At 40.7% G+C, this 16,845-nt stretch overlaps 1 protein-coding gene across 1 annotated transcript in view; it reads right to left on the reverse strand.

Moving 5' to 3' along the window:
- The window catches only part of plxnb1a (plexin b1a), a 78,744-nt gene that overhangs the window by 27,378 nt on the left and 34,521 nt on the right, over nt 1-16,845 (reverse strand). Inside the window, exons 2-12 of the mRNA XM_085343974.1 lie at nt 12,370-12,438; nt 10,850-11,714; nt 10,293-10,532; nt 8,872-9,054; nt 5,169-5,297; nt 3,189-3,289; nt 2,924-3,056; nt 2,595-2,751; nt 2,146-2,254; nt 1,510-1,618; nt 449-1,144 (exon numbers count right to left, since the gene is read on the reverse strand). Coding sequence (XP_085200100.1) covers nt 449-1,144; nt 1,510-1,618; nt 2,146-2,254; nt 2,595-2,751; nt 2,924-3,056; nt 3,189-3,289; nt 5,169-5,297; nt 8,872-9,054; nt 10,293-10,532; nt 10,850-11,714; nt 12,370-12,395 — 2,748 coding nt within the window. The 5' untranslated portion in view covers nt 12,396-12,438. The remainder of the gene's footprint in view (nt 1-448; nt 1,145-1,509; nt 1,619-2,145; nt 2,255-2,594; nt 2,752-2,923; nt 3,057-3,188; nt 3,290-5,168; nt 5,298-8,871; nt 9,055-10,292; nt 10,533-10,849; nt 11,715-12,369; nt 12,439-16,845) is intronic.

Consider the following 16,845-nt stretch of genomic DNA (forward strand, 5'->3'; position numbering starts at 1 on the left):
ATAGAGTAGAAAAGCACTATATAAGAACTATTTGCTTACCTAGCCTTATTAAAGGGTATTTTTTGTAGATGCAATTTGAGTTTTTTGTTTTTTGTATTTATTTATTTACACACACACACACACACACACACACACACACACACACACCTTTCTAACCAAGCTAGCTACAGTTGGCTGACAGCTCTTTCTTCAAAATCTCCTTTTGGTAGTAAAAATGCTAATATTGAGGCTTTAATAGACAGAAATCAGTGAGTACGAGCAACTTAAGCTGTCTGTTCAGCTAAGCAAACTGCCAGATACATGTAGCTTCACAGTGCATGGCACTGATTTTTTTTACCTGTCAACAGGAGACAAATAAGCCTATTCCCCTAAATGTATATTTAGGGGATTTAAGTGGTTCCTCTTGGTGACTTGTGACAGTAGTTCTTTTTCTGGCTTTGGCACTCACCAGAAAATAAGAGTCAATTGTAGAATCAGATTGGGAGTTCTCTCCAGAATCAAAGCTGAGGTCAATATCTGTTTCAGGTGATTGTGTCAATACAAATGTCGGAATGACAGATGAACTTGTTGAGACCACCTCACTCTCTGGGTTCGTCGACCTGTTCAGCCACAGTGGTGAGTCATTCTCTTGAGTTTTGGAATCTCTTGGGTCTGATAAAAGGGTTACTTCGCTGGAAGCGCTCATGCTCATTTCAGAGGAAGATCCACCAGATGGTTCAAAAGAATGAGAGTCTGTTTGGTGACTAGTGCTGCTGGGTAATGGAGTGACTGTGTGTCTTTGTGTGATATTTAAGCTATCAGTGAGCTGATCCTTTGAAAAACCTCTGGTAGGTTCATCAGTACCCTTTGTTGTTCTTCCCACATCGAAGAAGCCAATGGTGGTGACCTCAGTGTGCTCCGTAGAGGTCCTGACAGAGGGAGAAGTTGTAGGGAGGCCAATAGGTGTGATGGATTCAGCATTGGGGGTTGTTGGTGGCATTACTTTGATTGTAGTGGTGGGGACAGCTGTAGTGGTGGGAGCAGATGTCTTTGTGGGTGGTGGCTGTGTTGTTGCAGTAGTTGTTGTTGTAGCAGTCGGGACAGTAGGAGGTGGAGGGGTCAGTTTTCTGCTGGGTGTTGGTGTGGTGGGGGTTGGAGGTTTGAACTTGACGATGAGGAAACACAAGTGAATAAGCAAAGGGGGGAGGGGGAGGGGAAGGGAAAAGAAGCATGGGGAAGACAAATTAGGATAAAACAGAAGGTGAAAGCAAAAAAACATTAAGGAGTAACTTATGAGTAACATAAAAACATTCATGGTAAACCAAAAAATAGAACAGGGACAGTAAATAAAAAAATAAACAGAACTACAACAAACAACAGAAAATGCATGCAAAAATTGGTATGTGTGGTGCGAAAAGCAGTATGATAAATGCTCATAAAACAAACAACACTCTTAGGCTATCCGTTTCCCCTTATAGAATCTATATGCACAGCACAGTTAAAAGCCCTCTCTGTGTCGTGCAGACTCACATTTTGGTTGTAGATAGTCACTCCTTCGGTGCAGACATGTTTATGTGTGCAGACATGCTGGTGGATACACCAGTTACACCCCCAACGACTGCTGATACACCCTTGGCATCTGGGAGAGAACACAGCAATGTTAAAAAAACATGATCGCAATCTCTGAAAGGGCTGTTATGACAACAATCAGACTCTTTCACACAACCCAACGCTACATTATACTTACTATACAAACAAAGAAAATAATCATTGTAACTGAAACATATAAAAATTATTATGAATTTTTCCAAGCAATTCCTATGGAAATATCGGGTTAGGGCTATTTCTGTGACCGTGCAGACTTCACTGAAAAATTTCTGTTACAATGCACCAACTAAACAAGTGGCCCAGGTGGTGGACTTCAAAGAAGTATACCAGGAATAGCTACTTAGCCATAGTGTGTCCAGTTGTCCATGTCCGTATCCACAACAGGGTTAATTAAGCCAAAGTGCTAACAATTGAGACTCAGACACCTAATGTGCAAACAGGCATTCTTACTGCAGTAACAAGCTGAAAACACCTTACTAGCATCTAATGCATTTCGCCAAATTAGATTTAATAATGTGAGTGTGTGTACGCATGTGTCTTGGTTAGAGAGGTACTCACGGCCTGCGTCCAGACAGCTGCTGCACCAAGCTGCAGTTGTAGAAGGTGAATTCTGTCTCTGCTACCGTGACATTTATGAAGCGCAGCGATAAGGTAACCATTACAAACTCTGCAACAAGTAAGCCAGGACACGTTAGCTTCAAGTTGACTGATCAATAAATCAAAAATGTGCACGGAGTAACTACATACAAATTCTTTGAAATTCTCAGTGAGCGACTGGAGGACACTATTTGAGGGCAGCCTCAACTTTGCTTTTACAAAGAGAATAGTAAGTAAAACCTGAATATATGTCATGTATCTTTGTCATCTGACACTAGCTATTGTTTGCACTTTAGAAGGAAGTAGCTTTCACATTGCCACTTAGAAACAAATACATGCAAGTTGTGAATCAGTCCAAAAACACTCCAGCCACTATTTACAACAGTTACATGAGTGGATGCAACACCCACCATCTCCATGGCTAATGGGGGGCAGACTGCTGGCATCAGGGGTGGAACATATCACACCAGCAGTAGTGAGCAAAGCCGGTGTTTCTGTATACTGGAAGAAGCAAGAATAGGCCTCGCCTTGTTTTAGACTGGGTAGGCCTTCTACTGACACTGTAATCTACATAGGAAAGGACAGTATGAAGAAAGAAAGGAGGAAAAGAGACAAAGAGGGCATTTCATTAAAGTAAATGGTTACTTTTTAACTCTACCCACTGAGGGTTTAATTCAAGAACTGGAAACAACAACGTAATCTTGTGCTTCGATCTGCTGCCCCTTTCCCCCTGTATTACATCAGTTTCCTCTCCACGGCTGATATTGTAGAGGCTGAGGTGTTGGATACTGAGACACTGCTGTGTCTGGTTGAAACTCCACAACCAGTGACCCTGCTCAGATCCTCGCTGGCACTCCCACCGCTGACCACAGCTGAATAATGTTACATGTAAGAAAATCGAATAAGATCAGAAAAGAGAATCATGGCCACAGTAAAGATGCATTTACATCTCCCTATATCGTAAAGGAAAATTAATATGATAATAATAATAATACATTTCTTACCGTCCCTCCAGGACACACCAGCCACAATAGGGGTCTCTGGCAGACAGACAGGACTGACAGTCTAAGTGATCCCCACATTCTGCCACTGGACGTTTCTCTACCTGAAATGAAGAAAGAAAGAAGAAGTAAGGCTAAACTAGTGAGGTGATTAAAGTAGATAACAATGGCACTAATGTCCTATGAATCCTATGAAGTCTTTAAAGTGAACCAATCTTTTTTTATATATAAAATCTTCAGCTTCAAATAAAGCAAAAATTGTTCATATGTGAACATGGATAATCATGAGTAAGTCAATAATCTTGTGGTAAAATGTGAATGCTTTTTATAGGCATATGGCTTTACAAAGATTTTAACTTGCATCAGAGTCCCTGGGAACTCATCAAACTGGCAACCACAATGTAATAACTTGGACTTGATAATTGGTTTATTGCATTACTGTGGCAAATACTGAAGAGGTTGTCTTTGGTTTTTAATGTGATAATTGCTTTGCTTTAGTGAAAATGGAAATAAAGACAAATTATGGCAAAATGACATAAAAACAATTCTTAAATATTTAGTTAGCTATACATGTAATCTTTAGCTAGCTAGTTTGAATGTTATACTCAATATTTGTTTCAGCTTGTAATGACAGTTTTATTGTGTTTATATTTCCTTTTTATTCACATCAGACTACTAAAGATGGCTAAGTTGCTCATTACAAAATAAATCTGCCATACTTACCGACACGTACGAAGCGAGATATTTAATCTCTAGCTCTCTAATCTTAGCTTCACATTTAACTATGTTTGTCTCAGTAACTATAATAACAGTGTTATGGCCCTTTGTGTGTCCTGTTTCTTCAAGCCAGACCAATATGAGTCAGTAGCTAGCTCGGCTGACTAGCTAACAAATATTTACACTGGCTGCTCGCCTACAAACATCTACTGGACATTTAATTGAGTTCAATCCACTTTCAGTTTTATTTATATAGCAACAAATCACAACAACAGCTGCCTCAAAGCACTTTATATTGTAAGTTAATGACCCTACAATAATACAGCTAAACTTAATCTAACTAGAAATTCAAGCACTAAAGATAGGTAACAAAAAGTAATACTATTTATTGACGCAAGGCTGATGCTGTACTGTGTGTTTTTATTTATGTACTTTTTTAACTTAATGCAGAAAAAGAAGCTTGGATTTAGGAATGCTAATGCTATCTTTGTCACACATTACTATGAAAAAGAAACTTTAGGAAGTAGGAGCTCTCCTATTTACATATTGTCTTTTATCCCTTTTATTGTTGGCATTGGTTAACCACATAATTTTTTTTCTAACTACCATAAACTGAACTTCACTTTTCGCATGCAAATATACCAGCAGTCTCTTGACAAATGCAATGTATATGAGGAAACTGGAACTGCCTCACATGTGTATGCTAAATGTAACTTCTGCTGCGCTACATTCAGGTGCTCCGTGGTGTCGGACTGACACAATCAATTTTGTGTATAGACTTGCAGTTTCCCCAAGTCCATTTATCAGCATCTATAGCTACCCACACACACTCTGTAGGGAGTGTGCCAACACAATGGAGGCCACTTTCTCTGATCAATACCATTGTTAAAAGCGACTTTACACCTCCTGCAGACTGTTGTACAACTCACAGTGGGGTTAGTGACTTTTGACCTCAACAGCCAGCTGGCCTCAGTGTTTTCTTTTACTCTTTGGCTTATATTCTGTTATCCTCTTTTATTAGTGAGAGAGAAACAGCTTGAGGAAGACGCAAAGCCTGAAAAACTCTGACAAACAATAAATAGTGTTGACGATGGATTACAATCCATGTTCAGTCTTGTGTATGGAGACATCTGGTTGAGTGGTTGAATGGGGATACTCAGTCAAAAAAAAACAAAAAAACAAACCCTGCAGCTGTTGAATATTTGGACTTAAAATATGGGAAACCTAAAACTATCCTAAAGTGTTTATAATTCATTGTAAACTTACCGTGGTTTTGGTCATGATGTAGATATGTCCTCCATTCTGATCCAACAAAAGGTCACTGTTAATGGGAGAGTTGGGGTGGATCGTTGTGTTCTCGTATACCTCCACAGTGCCATCTCGGCCAAGATAAACCTGGACGTTTATAGCAGAAAAGCACAAGACATAGAATTCGTGGTATACATGACGTAGCAAATATCAGTCCAACTCAATTTGAATTTCCAGGACAGAAAGGATGAGCGTGATCTATTCCCCTCACTGCAGGACTAAACTGAGACAGGCAAAAAAATAAAAGACAAACGAATACCTTCTTCAGCGTACAACTCAAACACAAATCAAATCAGACTTGCAAAGGAGCGCAGTAGAAGTGGGCATGAATGTGATTATCACACAGTCAAATCTAATATGAAGTACAGGAAGACACCTCTGGCTTAAGCAATTCCCAGGCATTCAAACTCTCATGTTACTTCATGTTAATGAGATCACTGTGGACAGAATGGAGAATCAGTTATCCCATTAAGAGGATGCACTCAACACATAATGGCATGGGAAGCTGCTTTGTAATGCTCTGTGACTTTGGAACATTAAAGAGATGTGTCCATCATAGAAACTTTTTTTAAGCTGAAAATGGCAGGCCATCTCCTGGAAACAGCTAGCTATGAGCAACAACCTGACTCTAGCCTACTGCTCCTTAACAGTAAATCAATGTTCCTCCATTATTTGTCATTTTACTATTGCTGGGATTAAAAAAACCCACTTCCAGGATAGCGACCAACACCATCCCGTTTTGACTTTTATTTTGAAACTTCTGACATAAACCAATTCAGGAACACCACTGCTCTTCCACTTGCTCATTCAAAACAAGGAAGTTAACCATCAAGACGTCCAGGTGACTTGTATCTCCACCACGCTAATGCTTCTTTAAGGTATTAAGTGGCAATCATCAGGCCTGAAAAACAAAGCCAATACTTAATTGCCCAGAGCAGCATCTAATGCGCACTGAAGGCTGTCTCTGAAAGCAAGTCAATCTCCAAAGAGCTCCATGTCAAAATATCCAACATCCATCTTTAAAGTGTCTATACCTAATTTTCCCCCTTCTGACACCAATAAGGGAGATGTTTTTTCGTAATCACTCACCCATTTGTTAATACTTAAAATTAGGGCTGTGTAGCCAACACCTGTCTGATGGGACTCACTTATCTCAGCTATTTCGTTCACTGAACTGGACCTTTTGACCGTGTTTGTGGTGGATCGTTATTAATGGAATTATCTGACAAATATCACGGCCCTCTGTGTGATGCAACCTTTCCAAGATGCTTTGGCTCCACTTTAGTGAAATTCTAGTCTTTTAGCACCAATTAATAGGTGTCTGTGTCTGTCTATTGCAGTAGACAGCTGTAGTCAGCCCTCAAAAATATGTTCACTTGTGGCTCTAAAAACCAAGCCAGCAAAGAAATCACAGACACTGTTTCTTAAAAATGTCATTATTCATTCAGAATTATACATCCACTAGCCCATCGTCTTCATAAGATAGTTTGTACAGTGAGTCCTTTCCTAATTCTGCGACAAGTTTTCATACCCTGAGACTGTTATTTACTCATTCAGCAACACAATCCTTATAAATTGTCTGAAAGGAGAGACTATAAGCCAAATTAAGCACCAACTGTCAGCAGAATTTAAAGAATTCTGAATCTACAGTCATGAAAAAAAATGTACCCACTCTTCACACACCTATAACTTAATAACAAATAATCTAGTCTTAAAATTAAATGAACAACCCCAAAGAAGCCTTAGGTGAGAGGTGAAATCTATTCAAGAAATTGATACAAGTCCATTGACCTTTTTTACACGCTCCTTAGACAATCTGTTTGGACAACAACACGTATTATTATTTTTAAAAAGTGTTGTTTGACAACCTAAGCACACCTTTACTCCTTCTGTAGGAAATAAGAGGGTAAGTAGCAGGCAGGTGCTCCTAATCAAATGCACATTAATGAATCATTAGCAAGTGTGAGCATCTCTATAAAAGCAGAGGTTTCAGCAGTTTGCCTGTCTGAAGAATTTATGTGTGTGGGTAACACACTGCTAAGGAGAAAAGACATTGACGATGATCTTAGAGAAGCAATTGTTGCTCCCATCAATGTGGGAAGGGTCATAAGGTCCTTTACAGACAAGGTCAGATTGTTCATTGCTCAGGCAAACTGCAAGGAGCCAGAGAGCTTCATCTCAGACTATACAGGTAAATGTTGAAGTTCTTAACAGCATAATTAAAAAACTGAACAAATATGGCTTATTTGGAAGAATTGCCGCAACAAAGCCTCTTCTCTCTAAAAAGAACACGATAGCACGGCGTAGATTAGATTTGCAAAGTTGCAAATTTTATAAACAGAATAAATATAATTACAACCTGCGTGGATGAAAAGTACTGTACTTCCTGCACTCGAGTTCCTACATGTTCAGTGTGGTTTTTGTACCAGTTAAACAAGGAAGCAGTAAGATGGTCGTTGTTATGTTTTCCATTTTATGCTTCCATCCATAATGCTCGCGTAAGCCAAACAACCTCCAGCTCTAGCTCCACAGTTAATGTACCAATGTAAGAGCAGTATCGATTGTTTTATTGAAACCTTGGTGTGAAAACAAATATGCGCAGTTAGGCAAATGCAGAAATGGTCTTTTAATTCCAACAAAGCAACGCAGGTAAAGCCTGCTGACTACAACCACAAAAATCAAGTCAGTTACACCAATTACAGACCATCAACATATTACTGCAGTATTACATTTAAAGTGGGTCACCAGTTGTCAACCTCTTTCCTCTGAAACACAAACACGCGCTCAAATGGAGTCCCATATCTGGATGCTGTGGAATTTGTCCTGCTGTGATACGCTAATCCTGTTACAATAGCTTTTTTCAGATGACTACGTTGAGTGCAGCTTTGATCTGCTACCTAAAAGTACTAAGTCTGGCTCTGTGTCTCACTCTCTCTAGTTGACACAAGAACACACACACACAAACAGAGCAAAACAGGTTGTGTCTACAATCCTCTTATCTTGATCCCTTCATGTAACTATCACATCTATGCAGATGTTGTTCAGAAGGTAGAAGCGTTCTCTTTTCTTGTTTTGTTTTGTACAGAAGAGCTGAAAACATCACTTAGACTTTGATAAAAAGTCTAAGTGATGTTAGAAATCTACTCTGGACGAAACTTTCCAACAAAAACCCCCCCAAAATAAGACCCTGTCTCCAACATGTTGCAGTGTGCAGAAGAAAAAGCAAACCCGTTAAGCGTGGGATCACAAAGGTATGCTAGCCTGTGTTTGTTGGAACACTGTGAATGCTGGAATGATAGGAATCTTCCAGGCCGGAGTCACACAGTGATGTAGAAGTATATGGGAACTGGCGTGGACTTGGATTAAATATCTTTGAAATTGGATTTGTGTGTTTCAGGGTGTTTTATGTGGTGTAAGGTGTGTTTTGCTGAGATGTGAATCATAGACAAGTTAGAGCACAAAGGCAGGCCTGCGTGGACACAGATCCAGTTAATCCCTGACACTTATGTGAGCGCGATGAATGAAAAATTAGACCACCGGGTTAATAAGAAACTGGTAGAAATATTTCCATGAGTCAGGGGTTTCTCCCTGCCTCCCACTCTGCGCACCAGGGGAGGCTCTCCAAGGTCACACAGAAACAAAAACTAAAAGTCTGAGCTACCTTATGAAGGGTCCCTTTGGAGTCTCCCAGGAATGCGATGCTATGTCCATCCCTGACACTGACTGCCACGGCGGTGAGACGGGCAGATGAGGTGTGCCATGCAGGTTTAGCTTTCAGCGGTTCCCTGTTTGCCATTGGACTTGGGGTGTGGTCGGAGCCGCAGGGATATGCCTTCAGGGTATTCTAAAACATGTGACGGGATAGAGAGTTTGTCTTGCTGGTTCATCTTCAAATAAACACAACAGAGACTTTTATTGCTACAATTTCAAGCTACATTTAAATTTTTATATCACATTTCAAATACAGCTATTATTTTTCCCTTGTTGTTTTAAGTCATGCCAAACATCTAAAGCTTTAGAGCAAATAAGTTTATATTCCCACTGTTGCCTCAGAGCCTCTGAATCCTCTTAATACATCGTAAGAGGATTGCACCATAGATTAAAGCAGACTCATTCAGAGACATGGTCTCTCCTTTCCTTTGGCTTTGCAAAGCAACCACTCCAAATTCCGCTTTTCCACTAAGTCTCCAAGCTCTGCTTCTAGATAATTGGCCCTGGAGGAGGAGGAGGAGGAGGAGTGGGTAGAATGAGAGATCTTTTTTTAGTTTGCTCAGTTTGTTTATTAAGAAAATAATGATAACGTTTCATCATTGCTAGGAGGGGAACTTCATGATTTAATACAACTTTATCTTCCCCATTCATCTATTTCCTTACTTTCATTTCCTCCTCTTTTGCACTATATTCCACAGGCTTTCTCTTCACGTCTCTGTTTCTTCCCCTCTCTCCCTCTCTATTTTCTTCTGCCCGTGGCTTTCAAAAGAAGACTCGTCCTTCCTTGTCAGAGCTCATTAAGCAGTTTCACATATGATTCAGGGGTAGTTTGGTTTATTGATCCCTAACGATCCCATTAAATGCTTCTGTGGGCTGGCAGGACCTGAGCAGTTTGCAGGGCAGTGGAGAGGGTCTCTGAATGGCTGCAGCTGGGCAGAGCTACTCCTGGGGCTTTAGAGACCTTAGGGTTTTTTTTAACAAGGACCTCATTACTTCACTTTCATCCATCCATTATATGTAGTCACTACTTCTTCTTGTTACTACACTTAATCTTACCAGTCCTGTCATTCTTCGTTACATGGTTGTATCTGTTTTGGCTTCCGCTGAACACTTACATCAAATTAGTCGATATAGCTGAGGTATGGGTCGACATCAGGGAATAAGTCCTTATGATAGAGAGTTTTAATGTATCTACTGTGAGGCTTTCCTGCTATAACTAGCACAAAGCATTAAGGATGTTCTCTCTCAGCAATCTGAAAGGTTCACATGAGCATGCAAAGGCTCAAAAAAAATATTTGTTTTCACGGGAAAGATCGACATCAAAAGCAGGTCAGCGCTTAATCCCCAAAACATTTACTCCTGTATTCTTACCACGGGCAGGTTGGCACAGCTGGACTTGACCTCATATTCTATGTAGGCCTCTCCTGTTCCCTCCCCCCGCCCATCTTTGGTGTAGCAGAGGTCACGGGTTGAGTTGATGTATCTGTCCAGCTCGTGTAGAGAGAAAATGCACAGAGCTGACTCATGTGAGGGATTGTCGTTTGTGGGGCTGGTGCTGGTGGAAAAGACTCCTAGCAGATCCTCACCCTGCAGACCCGGCCCGTGTCCCACCTGTTCCAACAAAGGCACAGAAAAAGGGTCAGCGTAACCCTGATGAACACTTATTCTTCAGCATACTTGTCACACTTACATGTTTCAGATCATCAAAATAATTGTAATATTAGACAAAGTTAACTGAAGGAAATACAAAGCACAATTTTAAATGTTGATTCTAGTTATTTAAGGGAAATAAATGGGGGCCACCAAAAATATTGGGGTGGCAATTCTATCACTAATAAATAAAATGGTTAAAATAAAATGGTTGTGATGCAATGTGAAGAACCAACAAGATATCAGGCAAAAGTGTTCATAATGTTTTGACTCAATACCTGGGCTGCCTGGAGCAGATTGTAACTCCTAGGTGAATGGGACTGTGATAGGCAGACAAGAGGAATTTCCACATACGAATAGTAGGAAGTGTCTTCCATGCACACTCTGGCGACATATGTCCGGTAGTCCCTTGATGGTGACTTGATGTCACGGCGGTAAAATAAGAAGTACACGTACGTGCCCCGTGTGAACGCTGTCACAAAATGATGATCATACTCCGAAAGACGCCCAGCCACAGCTAGTTTAGCTGTCTCTTCATAGGAAAAGATGGGTTTTAATGAAAGGTGGCGTGTGGAGATGGGTGGGTGGCTGGCGGTATAGCCCCGACCAACATACATCACAGTTCTATCTCCACCACTTGGCCGCACTACCAAACCAACTGTTGACACTGATGGATCATTGGCTGCAACATACTGGGTATCCACAGGCCTCTCGGTAGAGAACAAAACCTCTCTGACTGACCTCAGGCTACGTTTCTGGCAGGTGCCCTGGTGCACACTGCCACATGTGATCAACTCCAATGCTTTAGGATCCACCAGCAGTAATTTGTTGTGATTACTGGTTCTTCTGGCTTGGGGACAATTTGTGTCAGTGACTGGGGGCAGGCATTCTTTGCTGTCGATTACAGGTCCAGTGCTCTCTTCTTGCTCCAACCGCAGTCCATCTAAGCCATCCAGTTGGAAAAGGTGGTCCCTGGCCCCCACGTACACAGTCCCCGCAGAGGGGTCGGGGTGGAGCACCAGGTGCTGGAACTCAGTGTCATTACGGGAAAAACGGGGGTAGGAATGACCATAGACAGTGGCAAAAATGGTGAGGATGAACAGTAAGACCAGGGTGGAGTTCCCATGTAGCATGGCAAACACTCTGAGGATGGGAAAAAAGGGTTAAAGGCTTGCACTAGCGTATATTTAAGATTGAACATCAGCATTTAATAAGGCTAAAAGCTGCTTCCATATAGCTAAGGAAAGTGCAACTTAAGAGTTTTATAGAGCTTAGGTTTAACATCAGAAATATTACGTGTTGAAAACCTCTTAAGAATTTAAGCTAGCAAGAAAATGCTCTTTTTTCTAACTAATGCTGATTATTCCAAGCATGCACACAGTTTAACTAAATGCCTTCAAGTAATATCCTGTACCTTTCTTATGACAGTTGCCGAACATGACCAAAGCCAACACCAAACGGACCCACTAGCAGGTATTATGTCTGAAACAGGATATTCCTCTTTGCCACACTAACAGAAATGGGCTCTGTATTATTATGTGTCATTCCCCCTATTTATACCATTACCTGTATACATTAATATAAAGCTAGAACAGCAAATGAACTATTTATTTATCTTTGAGTGATATCTGCCCAACTGAAATTTGTATGAACAAATTGATTTGGGTCCACTGGGTGCAGACAGGTTATTAACATCTGACAGCACATTTTTGGTTTTAGCCTTTTTAAAATGGTGCTTTGTTCAGAAAAATGGGATCTCACCATTTATGTTCTCTGTTCAGCTGAAGAAATTCTTCACCTTATCATCCAGAATTGTATCCCCATCCTTTCATCTGTCTGGACAGCAGCAACACATGGGATATCCAATCTGCACACAAAGCAGGAAAAGAATGGCAAATTCATGACATACAGAAGCAAGATTTAAGGTGACTCTTATTCCCCCTCTTGAAAATGTCATAGCACCAGCGTGTAAGATTACTTGCATAGCGTTTAACTCTGTCGCTGTGCAGAGTGCATTTAATGGAATCGAAACGCCAGCAGCCACAGTATCCCTTACCATTGGAAACATTCAAAACAACTCCTATCATTTCCCATTTCCACAGCCATCACTCAACACCTCTGAGGAAAGTGGTGTATGGACACTGAGAGCTTTCACATTACAGATAAAACTCCTTCAATTATTGAACAGGTTCCCCAGACCTTTCACTGACCCTGGAAAGGGTCATATAGAATTAAACAACTCCTCTGTACAATAGTGCCTCTTTCCACCTTTTTTTTTTTTTATCCTAAAGGGAGAGTTTATGTTCATGATAGCTACTATAAACACATCTAGTCTTAACAAAACATCAATCATTTGAAGCCTCGTAACAAAAAAAAAAATTTAAACACTAAAAATGTATAGATTCTAATACACAAGTATAAGCCCTAAACCAGGGATATGAAGAATACTGAAACTGAGCACTGGCAAGTATTACTTCTGGCCAAACACACAGCATAATGACAGACTCTGAAAAATACGAGTATGATATTAAAAAAAATGCAATTTTGTGCAGCATTACCTTGAAGTGCAAATAGATTTCTAAGAGACTAGACATGCAGTGCCATCTCACCTAACTGTCTACCCCCTGGGGCTGCAATCAGGACAAAGACAAGGGAGGTGGGAGGGGAGGGGAATCTCTGGGAATGGGTGTGGATCTGTGCGCATCTCTGCATAACCAGAGGCCATCCAGGAGCAGGTGCGTGTGTGTGGTAAGTGAGTGAGTGTGTCTCAAGGCCTCCTCTTTACTTATTCATGAGCAGAATAAGAAGTATTATAAGGAATAACCTCCACGCCCACTGTCAAAGGATTTGCGTCCGGTTTATGATGCACTATACACTAATACTATACACTGTGTGTGTGAAGCCAACGAGTACACTCTATTAAACAGGGCTCAAAATCGTACAGACATGGGAGGAATAGTCTTCATGAAATATGCATATAAAACAAACAAATTCTCATGTTTTATTGATTCACACTGCCTACAGCCCTCACATCCATGTTGTTTTCAATCAGGTAAGCAGCAATCCTAAAAGTAAAAGGCAATGTGACCAATGGGCGACGTCAGGAGTCCAACAGTTTTTGGCTACTGAATGAATGGTTCTCAAATAGAACTGTCCAGTATGACCAGTGTCACTGTTTGGTGTTCATGCATGTGATGGATTTTCTCAAACATCTGAAACAGAAACTACAAGAAACTGTGGATCATTTTCCCAAATCATCTGTGTTGTCATAACCTCACACACATCTTGCAAAATGAAATACCGCACTTGAAACTATGATCGCGTCCACTGAAACAACACGCATTGCTATCATATGCTTACATAAACACTGACGTGATGCATTCAAAACACTTCCATCAAAAGTGTTCATGTATGTTTTGGCTTCGTGAGACCATGTTACAAATGGAAGCGCATTTCCTTTTTTAATTTAATGGTGAAGTGTAATGTTTTTTTTTGTCCTGAAATAACATTAACAACACTACATGTATACTACTCAAGAAAAAGAAAATTGAAAGGAACACTTTTAAATCAGAATATACAGGGTGGGCCATTTATATGGATACACCGTAATAAAATGGGAATGGTTGGTGATATTGAAGTCCTGTTTGTGGCACATTAGTATATGTGAGGGGCCAAACTCCTCAAGATGGGTGGTGACCATGGTGGCCATTTAGAAGTCAGCCGTTTTTTGTTTTTTTGGGGTTTTTTTTTTCTTTCTTCTTCTCTGTTTGGTTGTGTTGTTTTATGCTATTTTTGATAAACGAATAAAAATTGTATATCAAAAAAAAAAAAAAAAAAAAAAAAAAAAGAAGTCAGCCATCTTGGATACAACTTTTTCAATAGGAAGAGGGCCATGTGACACATCAAACTTATTGGTAATGTCACAAGAAAAACAATGGTGGGCTTGGTTTCAACTTAACTTTATTCTTTCATGAGTTATTTACAAGTTTCTCTTTGTTCACAGCCATTGACATGTCGAAGAGGTTAACACGTAAGGAGCGGATCGAAATTGTGTTGATATCTGGTGATACCGGGTCATTGCAGCAGATTTCAATGCAAAACACCCTACGGGACCACCCATCTCCCATGCTACAGTTAACAAACTGCTTGCTAAGTTTCGTGAAACTGGTTCAGTGTTGGATTTGCCAAAATGTGGACGCAAGAAAACTGTCACTAATGAAGAAACATCAGTGGGTGTCCTAGCTTCATTCAGCAAGAGCCCACAGCGTAGCACTCACCGCATGTCACTGGAGAGTGGCATTAGTCGAACATCTCTTCGGTAAATATATTAGCTACTCACAAATGGCACCCTTACAAACTCCAGCTACTGCAGCACAGAATTTGCAGAATGGGCAAAACAAAAATTGGAACAGGACCCTCAGTTCACGCAGAATATTTTGTTCAGTGATGAGGCAAACTTTTATGTGAATGGTGAAGAAAAACAAACAAAACCACCGCTATTGGTCTGACATTAACCCACATTGGATGGATCCCTCCAAGACTGTTGGAACAACAAAAGTGATGGTTTGGTGTGGTATATGGGGTACAACGATAGTGGGTCCATTCTTCATGGAAACCTCAAGGTCATTGGACATTTGAAATTGCTACACGATGATGTGTTTCCCTCTTTATGCACTGAAGCTGGCACATTCCAGCAAGATGGTGCACCACCACATTATGGGTGCCAGGTCCGAGCATTCCTAGATGAACAGTTACCTGGAAAGTGGATTGGTCGTCGTGGGTCCATTGAATGGCCCCCAAGGTCTCCCAATCTGACACCCTTAGACTTTTATCTTTGTGGTCATCTGAAGGCAATTGTCTATGGTTTGAAGATACGAGATGTGCAGCACCTGAAACTACGGATACTGGATGCCTGTGCTGGCATTTCTCCTGCAGTGTTATCAGTGTGTGAAGAGTGGGAGAAGAGGGTTGCATTGACAATCCAACACAATGGGCAGCACATTGAACACATTTTATAAGTGGTCAGAAACTTGTAAATAACTCATGAAAGAATAAAGTTATGTTGAAACCAAGCACACCATTGTTTTTCTTGTGACATTACCAATAAGTCTGATGTGTCACATGGCCCTCTTCCTATTGAAAAAATAAAAGTTGTATCCAAGATGGCCGACTTCTAAATGGCCACCATGGTCACCACCCATCTTGAGGAGTTTACCCCCTCACATATACTAATGTGCCACAAACAGGACTTCAATATCACCAACCATTCCCATTTTATTACGGTGTATCCATATAAATGGCCCACCCTGTAGATTTAAGTCAGCTAAACTTGTGAGATACTGATCTGGTCAGGTAAGTAGCAGAGGGGGTTGTTTCAGCTGCTTTGGTGTTATTGAAATTAACAAGAAATGCACTAGAGGGGCAACAATGAGACAATCCCCAAAACAGAAATGCTTTTACACATGGATGCCTCTGATATTTTATTGACTGTTTTCTCACTACCAGCAGCATGAGGCAATACCTGGACCCTACAGAGGTTGCACAGGTAGTCCAACTCCTCCAGGATGGCACATCAATAAACATGTCATTGCCATAAGGTTTGCTATGTCTCAGTGTCAAAAGCATGGAGGAGATTCCAGGAGACATGCAGTTACTCTAGGAGAGCTGGACAGGGTTGTAGAAGATCTTTAACGCATCAACAAGAATGGTATCTGGTCCTTTGTGCAAGGAGGAACAGGATGAGCACTGCCAAGGATGTAAAAATGACCTCCAGCAGGACACTGAGGGTGGCCTGAGACCCCGACCTCCTCTAGTGGGTGCTGTGCTCAGTGTGAACGGCTATGCCTGGCTTCATGAGCATGAACTTAATACATGCTCAATGGTCGCATAAAGCATAAGTCATAAAGAGTCATAGCACAGTAATAAAGTTGACTTTAAGACTTCTCCTTATAACTTCATAGGTAAGGTTTGCCAACATTGGCTAACACTAGCTGTCTTTTGCTATTGCCTGTACTAAATCAGCTATAACATAAAAAATTACTTTGAGGAAGCTTCGAAATTTAGTTTTTTGGGGGGGTTTATATTTGTTTACGTATGAATGGGATTTCATCTGTAAGAGAACGGTTGTTGTCACTGAAAGTCTCGCATTAGGATCATAGAAACACTGCGGTGCTCAGACTAAAAGGGGTTTGTTTTTATTTTACAGGTTAACGTAATAATGAAGCTAGCTACTATAATTCAGTGGATCCAGTAAAGTACAGTGTACCATACTGTG

This window comes from Diplotaxodon limnothrissa, linkage group LG20 (assembly GCF_057381915.1).
Source record: "Diplotaxodon limnothrissa isolate DT_005_m linkage group LG20, D_limnothrissa_male_GT1.1, whole genome shotgun sequence".
In the NCBI taxonomy this organism is placed as follows: domain Eukaryota; kingdom Metazoa; phylum Chordata; class Actinopteri; order Cichliformes; family Cichlidae; genus Diplotaxodon; species Diplotaxodon limnothrissa.